The following is a 20,240-nucleotide window of genomic DNA, read 5'->3' on the forward strand; positions in this document are numbered from 1 at the left end:
CGATGGTGTCCTGACCTCTATCACGTTGAACATCTCTGCTCTGATTGCTGTTCCCTTTGGCATTACAATGAGAGAAAGAGAGACTGACATAGAGGGAAAGATTTAAAGTTGCAGTGTCGTTGCACATTCCTTGTATTGGCTATGAAATATTGAACTGTCAGAGTGTGACACTTGGTTTTTTAAGCAACCTTTCTTGTTTGAGGTGTTTGCAGTTCATTCCTTTCTCCCCCATTTGTCTGCTTTCGTTGATAGGGCTGGAAGTAGTTGCCTTAATGCATGAAAAGGGACAATGTTAAAGAGAAGTGGTGCTGATGGAGCCAAATAAACTTAACACTGGAACATAAATGCAAGCTGTGAGGTGTGGGCAAAAGGAGGCCAACAATGGGTTAGTACATTGTTATTGGAGTTTATAGAACACCATATTGTAAGGAAGAATTGGCTTAGGTTCTGGTCTGTTTTTGTGGAGACAGGAAATTAGGAAGGCAGTAGTAGGTAAAGATGAGTGACATAGTTTGTTAGATGATAGTCTACTATATGGCAGTATTGCCAGTCAAATAAACAGCCATGTTATTTATTGATATTTCTCTAATTACCCAACATCTGTGGCAAGTGGTTCATTACGAAAGACTAAAAATTTTGGCAAGAAAATAACTTTTTATAAAATGTGAAAAATTTGTATTTGTATCGATAGTAAATTTGATGAATAGGTAAATACTAGAGACCTGATGCACAAAATTCATGCAGAGGGCTCGGCCCCTACCCGCTCAGAGGCCGCAGTGGCTTTGTCCAGAAGGACATAAGGTCTAATTAGCATATTACACTTTTATTATTATAGATAGAAAAACCGATATGTTTGTATTACTATAGTTTAATGGCACACGGATTGAAAATATTTTCTAGTACTAGAATGAATTTTCTAGTGCTGTTAAGTTGCAATCATCTTAAAACAAATATTTTATATATAAAAATTTTTTCTTCTTCCTAAGAAAGCAGCACTATTGTTAGATGGGTGCTTTGATTCATTTGGGGCATAGAACTTACAAGTAATGTTTTGAGTGAGAATGACCTTGTGCAATTCTTTTGGAGTATGAAAAAGTAGAAGTTTGTGTTAAAAACACTTGAATTAGCCCTAGCTGTTTTGGCTTAGTGGATAGAGCATCAGCCTGTGGACTAACGGGTCCTAGGTTTGATTCCAGCCAAGGACACAGGCTTGGGTTGCGGGCTTGATCCCTCCCACCCCCAGTAAGGGGCGGGCAGGAGTCAGCCAAGCAATGATTCTCTCTCATCATTGATGTTTCTATCTCTCCATCCCTCTCCTTCTCTGAAATCAATAAAAAATATATTTTTTAAAATATATATTTTATTGATTTTTTACAGAGAGGAAGGGAGAGAGATAGAGAGCTAGAAACGTCGATGAGAGAGAAACATTGACCAGCTTCCTCATGCACACCCCCTACTGGGGATGTACCCGCAACCAATGTACATGCCCTTGACCGGAATCGAACCCGGGACCTTTCAGTCCGCAGACCGATGCTCTACCACTGAGCCAAACCGGCTTCGGCAATAAAAATATTTTTAAAGTACTCGAATTAAACTCTTATTGATAGTTTTAAAGCACAGCTATTCAGCTTAGCCCTCTCCCTCTGCAAATGTGAAAGGCAGTTGCTATTCTCTATTTAATTTTTGTGAAATGCATAGTGAAATGCAGTGCAAAAATTCCTGACATTTCTTAATTCCCTGCTTTGAGGTCATGTTGGAAAGAGAGGACAGTGTATTTTTAAAATAATATCCAGCTCCTTTGTACTCAGAATTATGTCCTTGTTTACAAAATACAGTGAACAGAAAGAAAGACCAAAGGTGGGGGCATTGGAGAACTAATTACTGTTGCCTTTCAGTGGTTCTCAACCTTTCTAATGCCGTGACCCTTTAATACAGTTCCTCATGTTGTGGTGACCCCCAACCATAAAATTATTTTCGTTGCTACTTCATAACTGTAATTTTGCTAGTGTAATGAATCGTAATGTAAATATCTGTGTTTCCTGATGGTCTTAGGCGATCCTGCTAGCGGTCCTCAACCTATGGGTCAGAACCGCTGCTATAGAGCCTAAGACCATCGGAAAACAGATATATATATTACGATTCATAACACTAGCAAAATTACAGTTATGAAGTAGCAACGAAAATAATTTTATGGTCGGGGTCACCACAACATGAGGAACTGTATTAAAAGGTCGTGGCATTAGAAAGGTTGAGAAACCACTGCCTTAAGTATTGCTCTGTATTTTTAAAGCATAATATTGATATAGATTTGCATTTAAGCCATGAAAACTCACTGTCTTGGCAGTGGGGGAGTTTCTAAAAATCATTCTTCTAGAAATTGATTTCTCATTGGTTGATTTTCTGAAACAAACCTTTTTTTCTTTTTTTTCAATCTTGGAAGAATAAAAGTGCAAGTGTTTATCTAAAAAATAAGACTAGGTAGGCATATGTACATTTATGGAATCTCCTAAATCTTAACACAGAGAAACTACAAAATTTCTTCTTCTCCCAGTGTATTATTAATGCATTAACTACTATGAAAATGCCTCACAGCCTGTATTTTTATATAGCCACACCTCCATAATAATAATAGTTATTTACCAGTTAACTGTCATTTATCGAAAATGGAAACCATCCCCACATGTCATGATATTTTGAATTTAATTTAAAAAGTCAATTTTTAATGAATATTATAAAAATAAATATATTACTCAGAATTTGGGTGTTCTTGAATATTTTTAATTGAAAATTCCCATAAAAAAAGATTTTGAAGTTGGTCTACAGACACTTTTGGCAGGCAAATGGTTAAATTCCAGGCTTGCCTCATGAGCAAAAATCAGTACATTTGTAGAACCATAGAATTTCAGTATTGGAAGATACATGAAGCCCATCTAGTCACATACAGGAATTTTTTATAAAGTTTTCTTTGTAGGGGTTCTTCTAATCTATGATTGATCACGACCATTTTTGGCAAGCTGAACTTCTTTGAGTCATCTTGTTTTCTTTACTCTTGGTTCAATTAGAAAGTTTTCCCATAAGAAGGAATCAAACTGGTTTTGCTTGCATACTGATTCTAGTTCTGCCTTTTGTAGTAATAGAAAGTAATTGTCTTCTTTTTCGTATATTCATGTTTGAGCATAGCTACCATGTTGCTTATAAGCATATTTTCTGTTCCCAGAGTGAATACTCCTAGTTTTGTTAGTCATTCTTTGGAAAATATTAGTAATCATTCCTGCCATTTTCATAATCTCCTATATTCGTGGAGGATATCATTCCGATTGTCCTTCCTTGTAAAAATGCTTTCCACCTTGACAGTGTCCTCATTACAATATGGCATGCATAACAAAAGGCAGTGCTGCAGACGTGTGTAATAGTTTAGAATAAGTGATACATCTTATTGAACATAACTTGGATTATGTAATTTAATTACTGCAGCATAAAGTTTCATATTCTTTTTGATGTAGATGATGGAAAAATCTCTAGGAACTTGGACTGAATTTGTTTCTTCACCTTTTCTTTTAAGCCAGAAAAGCATATGTAAGCACCTTGACAAATGACATAATGTAGTGTCGTATCTGAGTGGTACAGGTATTTTAAACCTAGCGCTAGCTCCTGAAGATGGTGAACATCTGCTTAGAGGTATTGTAGAGCTCCACAATGCACTAATTGAATTACTCTTTTCTGAGTTGCCGACTGCACTAATTGAATCAGAATCTGTGTGTGTGTGTGTGTGTGTGTGTGTGTGTGTGTGTGTGTGTGTGTGTGTCTGGGTCTGGGTTAATCCCAAACTTAACCTGAGAGTGTGGGAGAAATGACTGATGGTATGTACTGTGCTGCTATCTAATGGCAGCCTATGGAACTACTGCATGGTCTCCAGGGAAGAAAGAATGCAGTCATCTGATCTAGTGTAACCTTAGTCCAACCCTATCCAGTTTAGTTTTTAAAATCTCAGGATGTGTTTTTGTAATTCTAAATTTAAGAAAAAAAGAATGTGATTAATTATTCATTACAAATTAAGATGTTTTATTAGGCATACTATTTTATCAAGTACGAAGTTGCAAATATTCAACTCAATTAAAAACTTTTAACCTCTAATTTAATTGGTGAAAATAAACCCAAATGAGTCAGTGGATCATGTTTTTTTCTCATTTTGCATTTCACCTGACAAATGTAAAAAAGAATTACCTTTATGAAAGGTCTTAGCATAACAGGAAGAAAGAGTGATATAGGATTTATGTTCTTAGAGAAAATTTATTTCTGGTTGTCAAAATACTGAGGTGAGTCAATTTAAGAGTGTTACCAAATTTTGCTATACATGATTACACTTGCCTAAAATTTTTAAAATTGTTACAGAAAAAATATTTTAATTATAGATGTACTAGAGTAAATTCTACAAATCCAGTTAGTCATTCAAAATTCGACTTTACCACAAATGTGGGTAATTGAAATCCTTTGAGCATGTAGGTAATTTTCTTCTTTTCCCAAAAAAATCTGTTAGTCATAATTTAATGATTTTTGTAAAACGTAAAAATAGAATTCTTTACAATTTGAAAAGTAAAAGCAAATACACTGAGGAGAATTCAGCATAAATATATTTTGATTCAGTTTAACTCTAAGCATTCTAACTTGTAAAAATAGCCCTTAACAGAAAAATATATATGTATAATCACTTGCTTTATAAAATGTTTATGTGTGTATGTAATACCACTTCAACAATGGAAAAGTGCTAATGGTTATACCATTTTGAGCATTTAAAATTATCTCTTTCAATCTTGTCATATGAAAGACACAAATATAAGGTCTAAAAAAAGTTTTAATCTCTTCTATGTAATCTTTATTATTAAAATAAAAAATCTACATTTGAATATTTCAATATCTTATAAGTTAGTTTGAAAAAATTTTTTTATTCTCACTGGAGGATAATTTGATTGGTTTTATAGATAGAGGAAGCGAGAGAGGGAAAAACGTCAATGTGTGAAAGAAACATTAGTTTTAAAAATCCCAGGATGTGTTTTTGTAATTCTAAATTTAAGAAAAAAGAATGTGATTAATTATCCATTAAATGGGGGTTGAATCTGCAACTTTCTGATGTACTGGACAGTGTTCAACCAACTGAGTCATTCAGCCGGGCTAGGCTAGTTTGTTTTTTTATTGCAAGATTGAGCTACTTAGGTTTCTTATACAAATAGCTTTAAAAATCATTAAAATATATGATATGTACTCTTCAGATAAGCTTTAAGGGCATTTTACTGACTGAAAATGCATTTTGACACCATGTAGATATAAAGCCTTACAAATAACATTGCCATTCACAATTAGCCACAATTCCACTAAATTCATATATAGAGTAACTTCTGTGTTCTCGGTACTGTACAAAGCATTGGACATAAATTAAGAGACCCTGTCCTCAAGGAGCTTATAGTTACTTATTAGATATTATTGAGAGCCTATGTACTACTATGTGAATAACCATCAGTTTCATGTATTTTTCCCATTCATTGAGCTGGAGTTCTGACTTCATAGCAGCCCTAAGGAAGCAATATACTTAGGTTCATATCAGATATAGCTAATCTCAGCAAGAAGAGTGACACTCATATTTCAGACTAGTATGTCTCTTAAAATATTTTCCCTTCTGCCTTTACACACCTTCTAAGGAGAAGTGTTTTTTGTTTTTGTTTTTGATAGCTTTACATTAGTTTAAAAAGACTGGTAACATTTATTACAAAGCCTCCTGCTGGTGATCATAGTTTTTTTGGTCCTTGACTTCAGAATTGGTAGTGCCCACTTGTGGTTTGGTAGTTGTTGAGGGCTTCTTCTAAAGCTATAAATGGAAAAGAGTCCTTGCATAGTAGGTTTAAAGTGCTTCTTTAAACAGTCTATTTCTAGAACCTAAATTGTCCTGAGACCAGCCCTTGATATAAAAATTCATAGAAACCTGTTTTTCACAGAGTGTGGTAACTTCTTGCCATAGTGCCATAGTGTTAAAATTCACATTGGCCAGGTTGTTCTGTAAATTAAACACTGACAGCTACCCTCAGGGGAACAGCCAATGTATTTATGATGATGTGCTGATTACACAAAATACACTGCAAGCAGAAAACAGCTGCAGAGAACAAACCTCTTAAAAAGAATACAATTACAAATAGCACCCTCAGTATTTCTAGTGGTGAACATAGAAACAGCATGCTAATGCAGGTTTCTTAGTCTGCCTGCAAACAAAAAATCTGAAGGAGAGAAGTTAAATTATGGTTGATTGCACATGTGGTGCCAACATAACAGTGAACAAATTTTATTTCTGAAGAGCATCTATGAGTACACAAATTTCAGGCATGGAGTAATCTACTCGGCCCCCCTACCCCCACCCCTTTTTGTTAGTAGATTTTATTAGTGCTTTTTTCACATATAATAGGGCATAGCCTTGAGATGATAGGATTCTGGACATAGAAGGGATATTATACAATGAATTGGGTAGGAGGATAAATTGTGTTTTTAAAAATCCAGTAGAAACTCTGTATGTTATTATTTGGATATCAACATTTCATTTTGAAGATGCAGCTTACAGCTCTTCTGTTCACTATTATTAATGGTTTTGAAGATGTTTGCCTTTGGAATTAATTTTAGGAATCATCATTCTGTATCTATGGTAAGGTATTTATTTCTTAGATTCTCTTTCTTTAAGAATATAGTATTTTAGGACACTGGAATAGCCGGGTGATGATATATATTTAAGAAATCAACTCTCAAATATGCCCCCTTTCATCCCTGCATATTCCTGGTCACCTGCAGACAGGTAAAAAGATTAGAAAAAAATTGTTTTCCTTATTTGAGATTTTTCTCTGTTACAGTTTAGGGTGAGTATCTATGAAATATTTTAACTGCTAAACATGTTTAAATCAGTAGAAAATATGTGGGCCTTCCATGATATAAATTTACTCAAGCCAACATAAGGTATAGCAGGAGGGACATAGTGATTGGAAACAGTTCACTTCACCCACCTGAAACTAAGAATCAACTCTTCAGTGTATGGATCACTGCTATGTAATAATCGACTATTATTGGTCTGTCTGTTGATCTCTTTTTAAATCAGTTTGGAACCTCCTGGAGTTATTTTCTTGCTCTGTTGACATCAATCCCATGTGGCAGAGGAGTTGTGTATAACCGCTTTGGTTTAATCAATAGAATAATTGATAAACCAGATAAGATTTAAACTGATTATAGCCCCAACAGAATTCCCCAGAGGCCTTGGACTCTCTTAATTTTGACACATGTGTTGTGTACCCTGAGGATGAAGTGCAGTTTGAATTATCTGTTTTTATTTGCTTAATGACGGGGAGGGTGTTAAAGTCAAATGTTTAATTAACCCAGCAACGGGCTGCGTTGTCACTTACACACAGCTGATTGAGATATCTCATGGAGAATACTGAATAGGAATGATAATGTGGCACTGGGACGGAAGATTGCTTTTTCAATCCATTTGCTGGGTCACTGCTTTGAATGTCTTATTGGATGAAAGGCATTCAGCCTGGAGAAAAAATTCAGCATTTAAGTACATTTTGTTCTTTTTCTCTCCCTCTAACCCCCTCCCTGCAAAGAAGTTAACTAAAAAAGATATGTTCTAAGTTTAATAAGCCATTCAGGTACTAGTAAGATATCAAGGTAGTCAGTAGCCTCAAGCTACATAATTTCCTGTGGAAGCAGAAAAATCATACTAGCCTCCAAGGTATTCTAAATGTGAGCTCTTTTGTCCCTCATATCCCTTGCCCCTTGCTATTATTGTAGAGTTGTCTTTGGTTACTTGTGTCTTGCTTCTCTCAGTAGTGTTTGCTTGATGTGCAGCAACCTCTGTGGCCACAGGCAGACATTTTTCTCCTAAAGAAGCGTATTCTTCATTACATTTTTGCTATTTCATGAAGCTGGCTTCCATTTGGTTGTATTTCTGATCAGATGTTATAGTGAGATTGTTTAACTACTTAGATAAAAATGTGAAGCATATTTAGATTCTTGTTGCTTTTGCTACTGCTATTATATAAACAATTAGTTTAATGTATATTTCATTTTGTTGAGAGGCAGTTTGCTTTCTGTATGGACTAAAAAACTAGGCCAGGAAAGATCTAATGGCCCACACCATCAAAAATGCAGTCCAGGCAATTGGAGTTTTAATGATTCGCTGCCCACAAAAAAAATCCCTGACTAGCTTTATAATCAAATGTAAAATTCTTTGGAGGCATATTGAGCAAAATTTCAAAATTTTTTATCATGACTTTCCTTCTTTGTAGTTCTTATGTTTCTTCCTTCTATCCCCCAAAGATCTAAACCAGGAATTTACTAATTTTTTTTCCCTTTGCTTTAGTCATTTGTATTCCAGAGAGCACAATAGGGAGAAGGATACAAGATTGATTTTTTTATGTGTGTCCTCTTGAAAGCATAGTCTGAGGCATGACTACGTGTGTGTGTGTGTGTGTGTGTGTGTGTGTGTGTGTGTGTGTGTGTGGCAGGGGTGGAGGGTTTACAAAACAATGGAAGCATACAGTTGATTTTCAGGCACAGGTTGGACTTTTGCGGGTCAAGGCAGACCAGATGAGTAGCTTATCTTGAGGGACGTAAGTAATAGACCAAATATAGAGCAGCTATTTCAGGAATCATGTAGGTCATTTAATTATCCATTATGATTGAGTGGCTAATGCTCTTTTGGCAATTACATGACCTCTCTTATTCTTGAAACCTTTCCAGGCCCTCGTGGGTTGAATGACCCACCAGTCAGTGCTTGCAGACTTCATTCCACCCAGAAGGGAAGGAGATGCTGGAAACTACAGGCATTTAGAAATGGCTGTACTTTCTTTACCGACCACTACCTTGAATGTCCTTTGTACAGCAGTCAATGATAGGCAACTGGTTTTGAAGTCAACTTTCCTTCATTGTCTGCAGGAGCAAGAGGTACATTGGTCTTCACAAGAGGGACTTGTGGCAAAACAAACTTTAATACCAAAGTTGGCTATGATGGTATGGTATTCACAGGTTCGGTACTATAAGAACAAGTATTATGGTATTAAAACTAGTGTTTGAGATCTGTCAAACCAATCACCATTACCAAACTCTGAAATTAGTGAAGCGATTTTTTTTCCATAACACAACATAATGCTATTGATGATACCAATAACAGATTTAAAAAGATCATTGAGTAAAATTAGCCCAGTTTAAATTGGCTAATCATTATTTATTCAAATAAATAATTAAGCTAAAACATTTAAATAAAAAGGCCACTTTAAAATTGAGATGCCAACCCAGAACAGAATAAATCTAGAACATGTGAATTAATGTTTCTCACTTTTTTTTAGTCAACAAAAAAATCACTCATATTTCCAAAGAAAACTCTTTATTCTTGCTAAATGATAGAAATACTTGCTTTTTGTAACTATAGTGATTTGTCAAATAATTCTGAGAAAAGAAAATAATGTAGATTTCTTATTATTCTTTAGATTAAGAACAGCTACGGTGGAGAAAGTGAACATACCGTAATCAAACTATTTGTAGAATTTGACATAAATGCACCAACAAAATTCTGTATACTTAGCAAAAATTAAAGGTATATAATCATTCTCTGGTGTTCTAATAATTTAAGATCATTGGCTTAAAAAGAAATAATTTAGTTAGGATAATACACAAACACATGATTTAAGTAGAAATCATTTTCATTATTTTAGAAAAACAACAACAAACCTTCAAGGTTGTCTTTCCCTGGGGCAGTAAAATTAACCATGTTCCCAAACAAATTTATTAAACTATTTCTGGTAGAAATCTTAAGCTAATCTGTTTGGTTTTATTTTCATTTTGATATTGGGTAACATTAACAGATGCAAAACTGAAGACATTAATTGATGTTTATAACCTTTGACCCTTCAGAAATAGAGGGCTTTTCACTTAAATTTTAAATCTTTTAAGCCAATTTTACTTTGATGTCTGGCTACTTAGAGACCTATGAGAATGCAGTCAGTGTGCATTATATTAGCTGTTTTCTGTTTAAAAACGTACTTTCCCGCATTGTACTTTTAAAAATTTTTGTAGTGGTGACGAGCAAAAAATGAGAAAGCAGAATTTACAATAAACGCAAAAGATATAGCTTAAACTCAAGTGTCGCAAATAAGGGTTATAGTTACTATACGTACTTGGAATTTGAAGAAGAAAGCAAGGATATAAAAGCAAAATGTGATGTTTGATTTTTTTATTGATAAATTGTTTTTTTTAATCCTCACCAGAGTATATTTTTCCATTGATTTTTAAATATATTTTTATTGATTTCAGAGAGGGAGAGAGAGATGGAAATATCAGTGATGAAAGAGAATCATTGATTGGCTGCCTCCTGCACTCCTCCTGTTGGAAACTGAGCCCTCAACCCAGGCATGTGCCCTTGACTAGAATTGAACCTGGGACATCTCAGTCTGCAGGCCAATGTGCTATTCACTGAGCCAAACCAGCTAGGTAGAGCTCAATTGATTTTTAGAGAGAGTGGAAGGGAGGGGGAGAGACATCGATAGAGAAACATCAATGTGAGAGAGACACATCGATTGGTTGCCTCCTGTACACCCAGACCAAGGCCAGGATTGAACTTGCAATGCAGGAACATGCCTTGATTGGAATCGAATCTGGGACCTTCCATCCATGGGCCGACACTCTATCCACTGAGCCAAATCAGCTAGGGCATAAAATGTTATTCTTTACCCTTCAAGAACTTTGTTGGACCACATTATTATTATTTTTTTCCGTTAAGAACCAGAAGTTTATGAATCAATGAGAGGAGGTGGTATTTATAATTTTAAAGACCTGAAAATTCATTGACTGTATAATAAATGGCAAAATCTATAGGATAATAATTCCATAGAGTATTTTTTACTTTGTTGAAATGAGTTTTTAAATAATTTTTTAATTTTTCAATTACAGTTGACTTATAATATTATAAAGGTGTAAAGCATAAGTAAATTATAAGAAAAAAACCAGAGTGATTAAATAAGGGAACATTCATAGTAGCAATATATACCTAAACACACATTTTAATCTAGTTCTAGACCAGTCTTGTTTTTAGAAATTTACTCATTTTTGTGAGATGATTTTATTTTCATTTCAAAGTCGGTAGAAATTTGGAGAATATTAGTTTATCAATTTATTTCCTAGTATTGTTGATTGCAATAAAATTGGAATACCAAAGAAGGAAGATATCCAAGATGATGAAAATAATTTAAAAGCAGAAAAGTATCAGGAACAAAGATGACAGAAATAACTATTCTGCAGAGAGGAAGGATTTAGGCATATGTCCTAAGGGTTCTGTAGTTCTTGATTTTGAGAAATCAAGAGGATCCACAGAATGCAGATGTCTTTGAGTTACAAAAATAACCAGATGTCCTTATTAGTAGAAGCAAATGTTTGCATCTTAATTTACACAAAACTATATGCAGAGGATCTCTGGAAGAAATATTGTGTAAATATGGCCACAAGAAAATTGTAGTATGAAAGGATCTGTCCTAAATACTTAATCATAAAGATTATATCTTAAAAAAGGAGGAAAATATTTAAGGTATATATAAATATAAAATATTTAAATATAAAATATATAAGGTATATAGTCCATTTAAATATAAAATATTTAAGGTATATAGTCCATTTAAAGGCAAAAAAAATTTATATAGATTCACATGTTAGGGGAATTTTTATTGTGTATGTATTTCTATCCCAGTTTCTCCTGATGAATTTTTATTCCTGTTATTCAGGTTGTTTAACTACTTTGTGTACTGCCATTTTATTTTAAACAGTGAAAATGTGCATGAAACTCATTTTCCCCCCTGAACGAATGATAGTCATCTTAGTTCTGTCAAGGGAAACAACCTACAGTAGTATATAAATGCCCCATTTGCAAGCCAATTGGGATTTTAAAAATATTAACCCACATTGTTATAAATAGATGCTGTTTGATGACTTCATTGGGATGTTAAGCAGAATAAAATGTAAAACAAAATCTACTTGAAAGGGCAAGGTATGACGTATTTTTTGTTTGTTTTTAAAATTAAGCCTTTAGAGTCAGAAAACCTTTAGAGTTTAAATGGACTATAACTTTTGATATGGAGCATATTAACATAATTACAAACTCTTATATACTCGGAGTTACTGCTAAGTTGATGTTCAAATCTTTGATTAAGAAGTCACAAGGCTGAATGTGTTCAGACAGCTGTGTAATCTCTCTCCTATTTGCAAAGCAGAGATTAGTTTTACCTTTTTTTTTTGTCCCTATATTTATTGGTAGAAATTTGTCCTTCTCCTACAGCTATATTTTTTTTCTTTTTATTGAATTTAATGGAATGACACTGATTAATAAAATTATACAGGTTTCAAGTGCACAATTCCACAACACATCACCTGTACACTGTACTGTGTTCACCACCCCAAGTCAAGTCTCCTACCATCACCATATGCCCTCCTCTGTCTCCCCCACCTACAGCTAGGCTTTTAATGATGAAATATTAAAATGCTGTATTATGACATATTCTGTAACTTAAAAGTTAACAAAAGCAATGCTGCTCTTCATGCCCTTGCCTTGTCACTCTGGTGCAGCTCCTCTCCATCCCCCTTATCAGAGTATCTCAGTACTTGAGCTTGTTTATCTTAAAAGAGCAGGAGGCAGGCTTTTAGGGAGTAAGCTACATGTTCCAGAATAACAGGCACCAATGCTGTTTGACTTGAAAAACATTTGATCTCTTACATTAACAGCCCATGTCACTGTAATAGGGACTACAGCCGGGGTGTTGTTCAGCTTTCTGTTATTTTAGCTTTGAAATAACTGTTAGTGCTGCTCCAAAAATCTTCACGTTTAAAATTGTATATTGGCTGTCCCCCCAGGACTCGTAAGTATACAAGGTGATATGTGTGGCCATAGGGAGCATATTTTGTTAGCTTTGTTTTAAATAAGAACCTTGCCTATCAAAAGATGGTTTTTGACTGATTCCTGAGACTGTGCTGCATGGCTTTGCTTGTGTAAATTTGCAGATATTGCATTATCTTAAAGCATATTTTTGCTTGTTACTAATGTGTATGTTCAGTAACTATTAATTATGAGCTTTCATATTTTTTCTTGAATAAGAAACATTTATTAGTTTTCTCATGAAGCTTAACTTCAAATGTCCTGTACAATGTTCCTAAGTACATCAGTTTGTACAGCAGTTGTTGAAAATGGCAAGCAAGAATTTAAGGGGTATGTTTGTTTAGACTTAAATGTTACTTAGCTTATTTTTAAATATATTGTTGGTAATTTCTGTGCCAGGAATGGTTTGACAATTGGAATCAGATAGCAGTATTTAAATAACAGAAAATATAATTTGAAAATATAATTTATAGTTTAACAGTTGGAATCAGGTAAGCAGTATTTAAAGAACAGAAAATATAATTTGTATAATTAAATTAAAACAATGTTAAGAGTACCTCTTATTTTAATAATGATAGAATAGCACCTTATTATAGTAGTGGTGGAATAGCAGCAGACAATTTTATTCCTTCCTTTCTTCCTTTGTAATTTCAAGAACCTAGTTTGTTTTCCTACTCTAATTGTTTTCTGATATGAGACAATACTACCAGGCCACCCAGCACTTTCTTTGAATTTAACCTAAAATACATCAGCCAGCACAAGCATAATTGGTTGAAAGGTAGCCATCTATCTGGGGAGTTCTTCTAAACACTGAACGTGTCATGTGCTTTGACGTGACATATCTGTAATATCTCTGAATACAGAAAGCGCTTTCTGCACTAGCTGTAGGTGTTGAAGCAGAAGTGTGTTTTAAGAATGTGTGCTGTGCAAATTCAGGCTTGTGAGATAATGACAAGTGTTTGCCTGAATAGACAATATATTTTTCCCCTTGAGGTCCCCACACACCTAGTTTCCCTCAAGCTCATCATCTCTGTCAGGTTAATCAATAGGCACCGTATGGCAGAGGGTCAGTAATCAGTGTCATCGTGCCTTTAAATCGTGTTGAAAATTTGCTTAAAGCCTGGGCCAATTAACATCGAGATGATGAATGGATGGGAAGATGGGAAGAGCCTGACGCTCAGGGGCTTTGTGAGGAGGAGATGCTCAGCTGTTGAGCAGCAGACACCAGCGAATAAAATCAGCCATTCATGTGAGCTCAGTCCACCCACTCTTAATGATAATGTCAATCTAGCAAAATATATACACATTGGAGTTGTCACGAGTTCATAAATCAAAGGAGTTTGTCAAAGGCATTCAGATTAACGAGGCAGCAGCAATAACAAGTCAAATTTGCATAGAGAATTGCTTGAATCTCAGTAAATTATGATCCTGTTTTTCATTTGATTATTTGCTAATGTCTCAAGAGGGAGAATGATTATATTAGCATGCAAAACCTACTCCAGAAGTAGAAATCTGAGGTATAGAAGACCAGCACACTATGACAATTAATCAGTTTCTGCATACTAGCATAAATGCACAAGGCCCAGAAATGAACTTCTTTTTTATTATTATTTCTCCTTGCTACTGATCCAAATGGTTCAGCTTGACAGAGACTTTATATTGCTTTAACAGTGTTCTGAATTGTGCCTGCAGGCAAGACATAGTTATGCAGCTATAACCAACCTATCCATCTGCCAACCAGATTGGAATTCTCCTATCCAAGGCTTCCATTAACCCCCACTGACAGCTCCAAACAGGATTAAGAATTTGGAAGCATAAAAAATAGTTGTTCTTTGCAAATATACACAATCCGTTTGCATTTTGAGAAAGGTTGCATCCGTAGTATTTTATAATTAGTGTATAGTGGGGGGAAATCCTACTTGGCATTTTTTTTACTTCTGTCATAGAGAGTAAATAGTACTAATGAGAGTACTGTGTGTTTGGTTGTCCCTGAAAGTGCTTTCCATTATATCTGTGCTTTAGTTAGTGTATTACTAAAAAAATATCATTTCTTGAAAGCTTTAACTGGTGGGTCTTGTTGAAGTTTAACACTTAAGGGAGGCTGTGATATGGTTGTGGTTTAATAGAGTATATCCGATGATAAACATGCTGGAGAAGCAGTGTTCATGAAGACATGCCTGAAAATATTATTTTATGAGGTCCTCCCTAAAACTGGTTCTTGAGTAGGATTTTTCAGTCAGCTTCTGAACTTAAGTGGCCTAAGTTTTCCCTATTGTACCCTAGAGGATTCATTTAAAAAAATTTTGAACACGCATATATATGCACAGTGTTTTATTTATATCACCTTTCATTGAAGAGCTTGAATGATTTTTATGTAGCTAAATTACGATTTAACCTTGTAGAAGTATAATTGTTTCTACTTTTAAAAACTGAATCATATATTTGAAGGTTATAATTAGCTCCAAATTATATAATAAGTTATTAGGGAAAATACTAAACCAATTACTACTTACCAGTCAAAGCCCACTCTATGATGTTTACAACTAGCTATTAGAAATTGGTCTCAAGGCTTTTTTTTCATGTGGGTTTTCATTTAAAATGATAATGAACAAATGATTCAATTTTAAAAATGTGTTTATAATCTGAGTTATAATTTACCACAATTTACCTGCTTGGCTAAAATGATATAATTTCCCTGGTTACAGAGTCCTTTGAATTCTCCCAATGAAAAATGTTGATAGGTGGAGAATGTTACTTTTAGTTTGAGAGCTAGTTATTTCATTTATAATAGATGTCTGTTCAAACAGGCTGAGGCTCTGGTGCACCATCCAACCTTAAGCAAAATGCTTACTCAAAGATTATTATAAGCCATTTTGAGTGGCTTGACTTTTTGTCACTGTGTAAATTAGTTTAGTTTTTCATTTGATTATATAATCAGCTCTTAATTATCCATGTCATCAGGAGTATGTGTTCAAATAGATAACTGAAAACAGTAAATAAGCCACTTACTAGATCATGGAGAATATTGCCCCAGTCATGAAACTGCTGTTTGCTACTTTCAGACCCTCTCTAACTTCTTATTCTAGGCTCTGAAAAGTTACCTAGTAATACTTTGCTTATCTATAGAATAACTTTTCCTTCTTGATCCAGAGTCTGAAAACTTTATCCATAAAGAACCAGATAATAAACATTTGAGGCTTTATGGGCCATAGGATCTCTGTCATGCCACTAATTTCTACCATTGTAATGTGAAAGCAGCCATAAATAAAAGACATGAATTAAGTGGCTAAGTTTCTATAAAACTTTGGTTTGCAAAAAAGAAACACTTTATTTAAAGCAGGAGCTTGCTAACTCATGCTAACTCTTGCTAACTCATGCTCTTATACTGGCATTATAAGTGGTGGTATGGTAGGACTGTAGTTGGGTTGTTTGAAGTTTCTCTGCTATAAAAATCATTTTTAAAGCTAGCTAGACAGTGTGGTATAGGGTTTCTATTATTTTTTAAGTCGTTATTATCTACCCTGTTTCCCTGAAAATAAGGCAGTGTCTTACATTAATTTTTGCTCCCAAAGATGCACTAGGTCTTATTTTCAGGGGATGTCTTATTTTTCCATGAAGAAGAATACAGTACACATTTATTGTTAAATGAAAATAAAGAAAATTTATTACCTGTATACGGTACGGTAGTATGGTAGTTGTCAACACAAACCAGACAAACTGTGAATCCTACAGTATCAAGAATTTACTCATTTATTCAATGACAATCATGTCATCATCTTCTGGAACATCATCATAACAATCCAATTCCTGAAATTTCCTGGTGAATTTCTTGTGACTCCATTTCTTTCAGAATCAGTGGACCAAATCTCTCATGTTTAGCCTGGGGGGGGGGGCTTATTTTTGGGGGATGCCTTATATTTCACTCAGAAGGAAACCTGAAAGTAGGTCTTATTTTCGGAGGATGTCTTATTTTTTGGAAACATGGTAGAAACATCAATGATGAGAATCATTGAATGGCTGCCTCCTGCCCACCCCCTACTGGGGATGGAGCCCACAACCCAAGCATGTGACCTTAAGCAGAATTGAACCCATGACGCTTCAGTCCATAGGCTGATTTTATAGATACCAAAAGCCACTAAAAATTTTTGAGGAGAAAAGGGCCACTATGATGGTAGTGGTATTTAAGAAAGATTAATCTATCAATAGTATTTAATCCAACAAACATTTTAAAACTTACATTATATTCTCAAGCTTTGTGCTGAGAAACTGGAAAAGAAAGATGAAAAAGAAGCTGTTCCTGCCTTAAAAGAACTTACAATGTAGGATGGGGAATTAGTGGGAAAAGTAGCATAGTAACATAGCAAGATCTATCATCACCATCATATATAATAAAAGGATAATATGCAAATTGACCGTAATGGTGGAACGACCAGTCGCTATGAAGCTCACTGACCACCGGGGGGCAGACGCTCAATGCAGGAGCTGGCTCATAGCTGGCCAGTGCAGCAGCGGTGGCAGGAGCCTCTGCTGCCTCCCTGGCAGTGCTAAAGTTGACTAACGGCTTAGGTCCATTTTCCAGGGGAGCAGGCCTAAGCCATTATTTGGACATCCTCTGAGGGCTCCCAGGCTGCCAAAGGGATGCCTGACAGCCAACTTAGGCCCGATCCCCCAGGAAGCAGGCCTGAGCCAGCAGGTAGATGTACCCCAAGGGGTCCTGGACTACAAGAGGGCGCAGGCCAGGCTAAAGAACCCACCCATCCCAAGTGCACGAATTTTCATGCACCAAGCCTCTAGTATATATATAAAAATCTAAACGACCCCAGAACAACTGGAACGACTAGTTACTATGATGCGCACTGATCACCAGGGGCAGATGCTCAATATAGGAGATGCCCCCTAGTGGTCAGTGTGTTCCCACAGCGGGAGCACCACTCAGTCGGAAGCCAGGCTCATGGCTGGCAAGCACAGCCGTGGTAGCAGTGCTAAGGAGAGGTTGAGAGAGCCCTGAGAGCCAAGCTGGGTGCTGCCCGGCTTGGGCTTATCCCCAGCCTCCTGCTGCTTCAAGCACTGCTACAGGATTGGGCCTAAACTGGCAGCCGGACACCTCCCAAGTGCATGCGCCCTACACTCATGTCTCGTCTGAGAGCACTCTGCCCAGAGATGCCACCAACCCTCTCCTCAAGGTCTTTATAAAGGAGTCAGTAGAGAGCAGAGTTAAAGAAGGAAAGAGGATGTATGAGAGAACTGTAGGAGCTATAATGAAAATCAAGTATAGTTGTGTACTGGAGACAGATTTTAAAAGTAGGAGTCAGAAAAGAAAAAAGATAAATATTAGTGAATAATTAGGCAGATAGATGAATAGATATTAAAAGTGAAAGTAAATGGAGAAGAATGTATGGGAAAGGTAGGATGAGAGAGAAAGAGGGAGGGAAGGAAGGTTTTAAAGGGAGCCGGTAGAGCTTAAAAGGAGAATGGGAAGAAGGAAGAAATGGGGGAGGGAGCAAAGCAAGTCTGAGGGAGGAAGTGGAAAAAAAAAGGTGGGAAGAAGGAAAAGGGGAAGGAGGGAAGGGTAAAGATAAAGGAAAAAAGGAATGTAGGCAGGGAGGGAGGGTAGGAGAAAGATGGGAAGAAGGAAGATGAAACAGAGTAGGAAATAAGGAGAAAAGAAAGGTTTATAAATGACAGTAGGAAAAAGTGTTACAGAATGGAGAGAGAAAAATTGTGTGAGGGAGAAGCCAATAAGGAAGTCAAATACAGTTGTATGTGAAGGGGATAAGATTTTTTAAAAAAGTTAATAGGGGTGAACAGGTTGGCAGGGGAGGGCAGTTAGGGGTGACCAGGCCAGCAGGGGAGGGCAGTTAGAGGGATCAGGCCAGCAGGGGAGAACAGTTAGGCAGCAGAATGGCTAAGGCAGGTGAGCGGTTAGGAGCTAGAGGTCCCAGATTACTAGAGGGATATCCAACTGGTAGTTGGACACCCCTGAGGGCTCCCCAGATTGGAGAGGGTGCAGGTTGGACTGAGGGACACCTCTCCTCCCGTGCACAAATTTCATGCACCAGGCCTCTAGTCATTAGCATATTACACTTTGATTGGTTGAACAAACAACTGGACACTTAGCATATTAGGCTTTTTTAAATTTTTTTAATATATTTTATTGATTTTGTACAGAGAGGAAGGGAGAGAGATAGAGAGTTAGAAACATCGATGAGAGAGAGTCATTGGTCAGCTGCCTCTTGCACACACACCCCCTACTGGGGATATGCCCGCAACCAAGGTACATGCCCTTGACCGGAATCGAACCCGGGACCTTTCAGTCCCCAAGCCGACGCTCTATCCATTGAGCCATACTGGTTTCAGCTAAGCTTTTATTATATAGGATACCTGCTTAGAAGTTATGTGTCAAGCTAAAACCGGTTTGGCTCAGTGGATAGAGCGTCTGCCTGTGGATTGAGGAGTCCCGGATTCGATTCCGGTTGAGGGCATGTACCTTGGTTGCAGGCACATCCCCGGTGGGGGGTGTGCAGGAGGCAGCTGGTCGATGTCTCTCTCTCATTGATGTTTCTGGCTTTCTATCCCTCTCCCTTCCTTTCTGTAAAAAATCAATAAAATATATTTAAAAAAAAAAAAAGAAGAAGAAGTAGTTGTGTGTCAAAATAAGATAAAATAAAGGGTGAGGAGAAATAAAACTGTGGATATCGGCTAAATTGTTACTACCCATCCTGTTAGCTCAGGTTACTATCTTTAGTATAACAAATTTTCACCAAAAAGTAATTAGACTTCCAACTTTATTATAATGACATTTTAACAAAACATAATTCATTTTGAAATATGGGCTCTTACATTGAATTAAACAGGTTTTGATTATCTGAATAGGTATTTTACTTAAAGAAAGGTACAACTTCATGATCTAGGGAATAGTTACTTGTAAATTATAAGTTTATAATTGAATACTGGCTTAATTGAATACAGTTATAATTGAATACTGGCTTAATTGAGTACAGTTATAATTGAATACTGGCTTAAGTTTTTATTATGTAAGACATTTAATTTTAGTATTTAAAACAGTGATCTATACTTTAAAAAAAAACAAGTTTAAGACAGGCATACTTGAAGATATTGCAGTTTCAATTCCAGGCTGTTGCAATAAAGTGAGTATAGGCATACTTCAAACATATTGTGGATTTGATTATAGGCCACCATAATAGTGAGTATCTCTGTAAAACAAGCCATAATCTTTGGCTGGTGGAGTGTCTTGCCTTTATTTTGTAGTAAGACTAGGTATGCCTTTATACAAATT

General features: G+C 36.0%; 1 protein-coding gene across 27 annotated transcripts in view; it reads left to right on the forward strand.

The window, feature by feature from the left end:
* BTRC (beta-transducin repeat containing E3 ubiquitin protein ligase) overlaps positions 1 to 20,240 on the forward strand; it is a 150,595-nt gene that overhangs the window by 53,145 nt on the left and 77,210 nt on the right. For 2 of the 27 annotated variants that reach the window (XM_045582023.1, XM_045582025.1), the window contains exon 1: positions 12,757 to 12,939. The exons of 16 other annotated variants lie outside the window; for them this stretch is intronic. Coding sequence is in view for 2 of the 11 variants with exons in the window: in XM_045582009.1 (XP_045437965.1) it covers positions 8,863 to 8,973 (111 nt within the window). In the remaining 9 variants the exon portion in view is untranslated. Of the gene's footprint in view, positions 1 to 8,847; positions 8,974 to 11,524; positions 11,536 to 12,755; positions 12,940 to 13,162; positions 13,255 to 15,197; positions 15,206 to 20,000; positions 20,148 to 20,240 lie in introns of those variants that run through there. 9 more of the 27 variants (XM_045582021.1, XM_045582022.1, XM_045582019.1 and 6 more) reach the window with 8 other exon arrangements.

This window comes from Pipistrellus kuhlii, unplaced genomic scaffold (genome assembly GCF_014108245.1).
Source record: "Pipistrellus kuhlii isolate mPipKuh1 unplaced genomic scaffold, mPipKuh1.p scaffold_m20_p_15, whole genome shotgun sequence".
NCBI lineage: Eukaryota > Metazoa > Chordata > Mammalia > Chiroptera > Vespertilionidae > Pipistrellus > Pipistrellus kuhlii.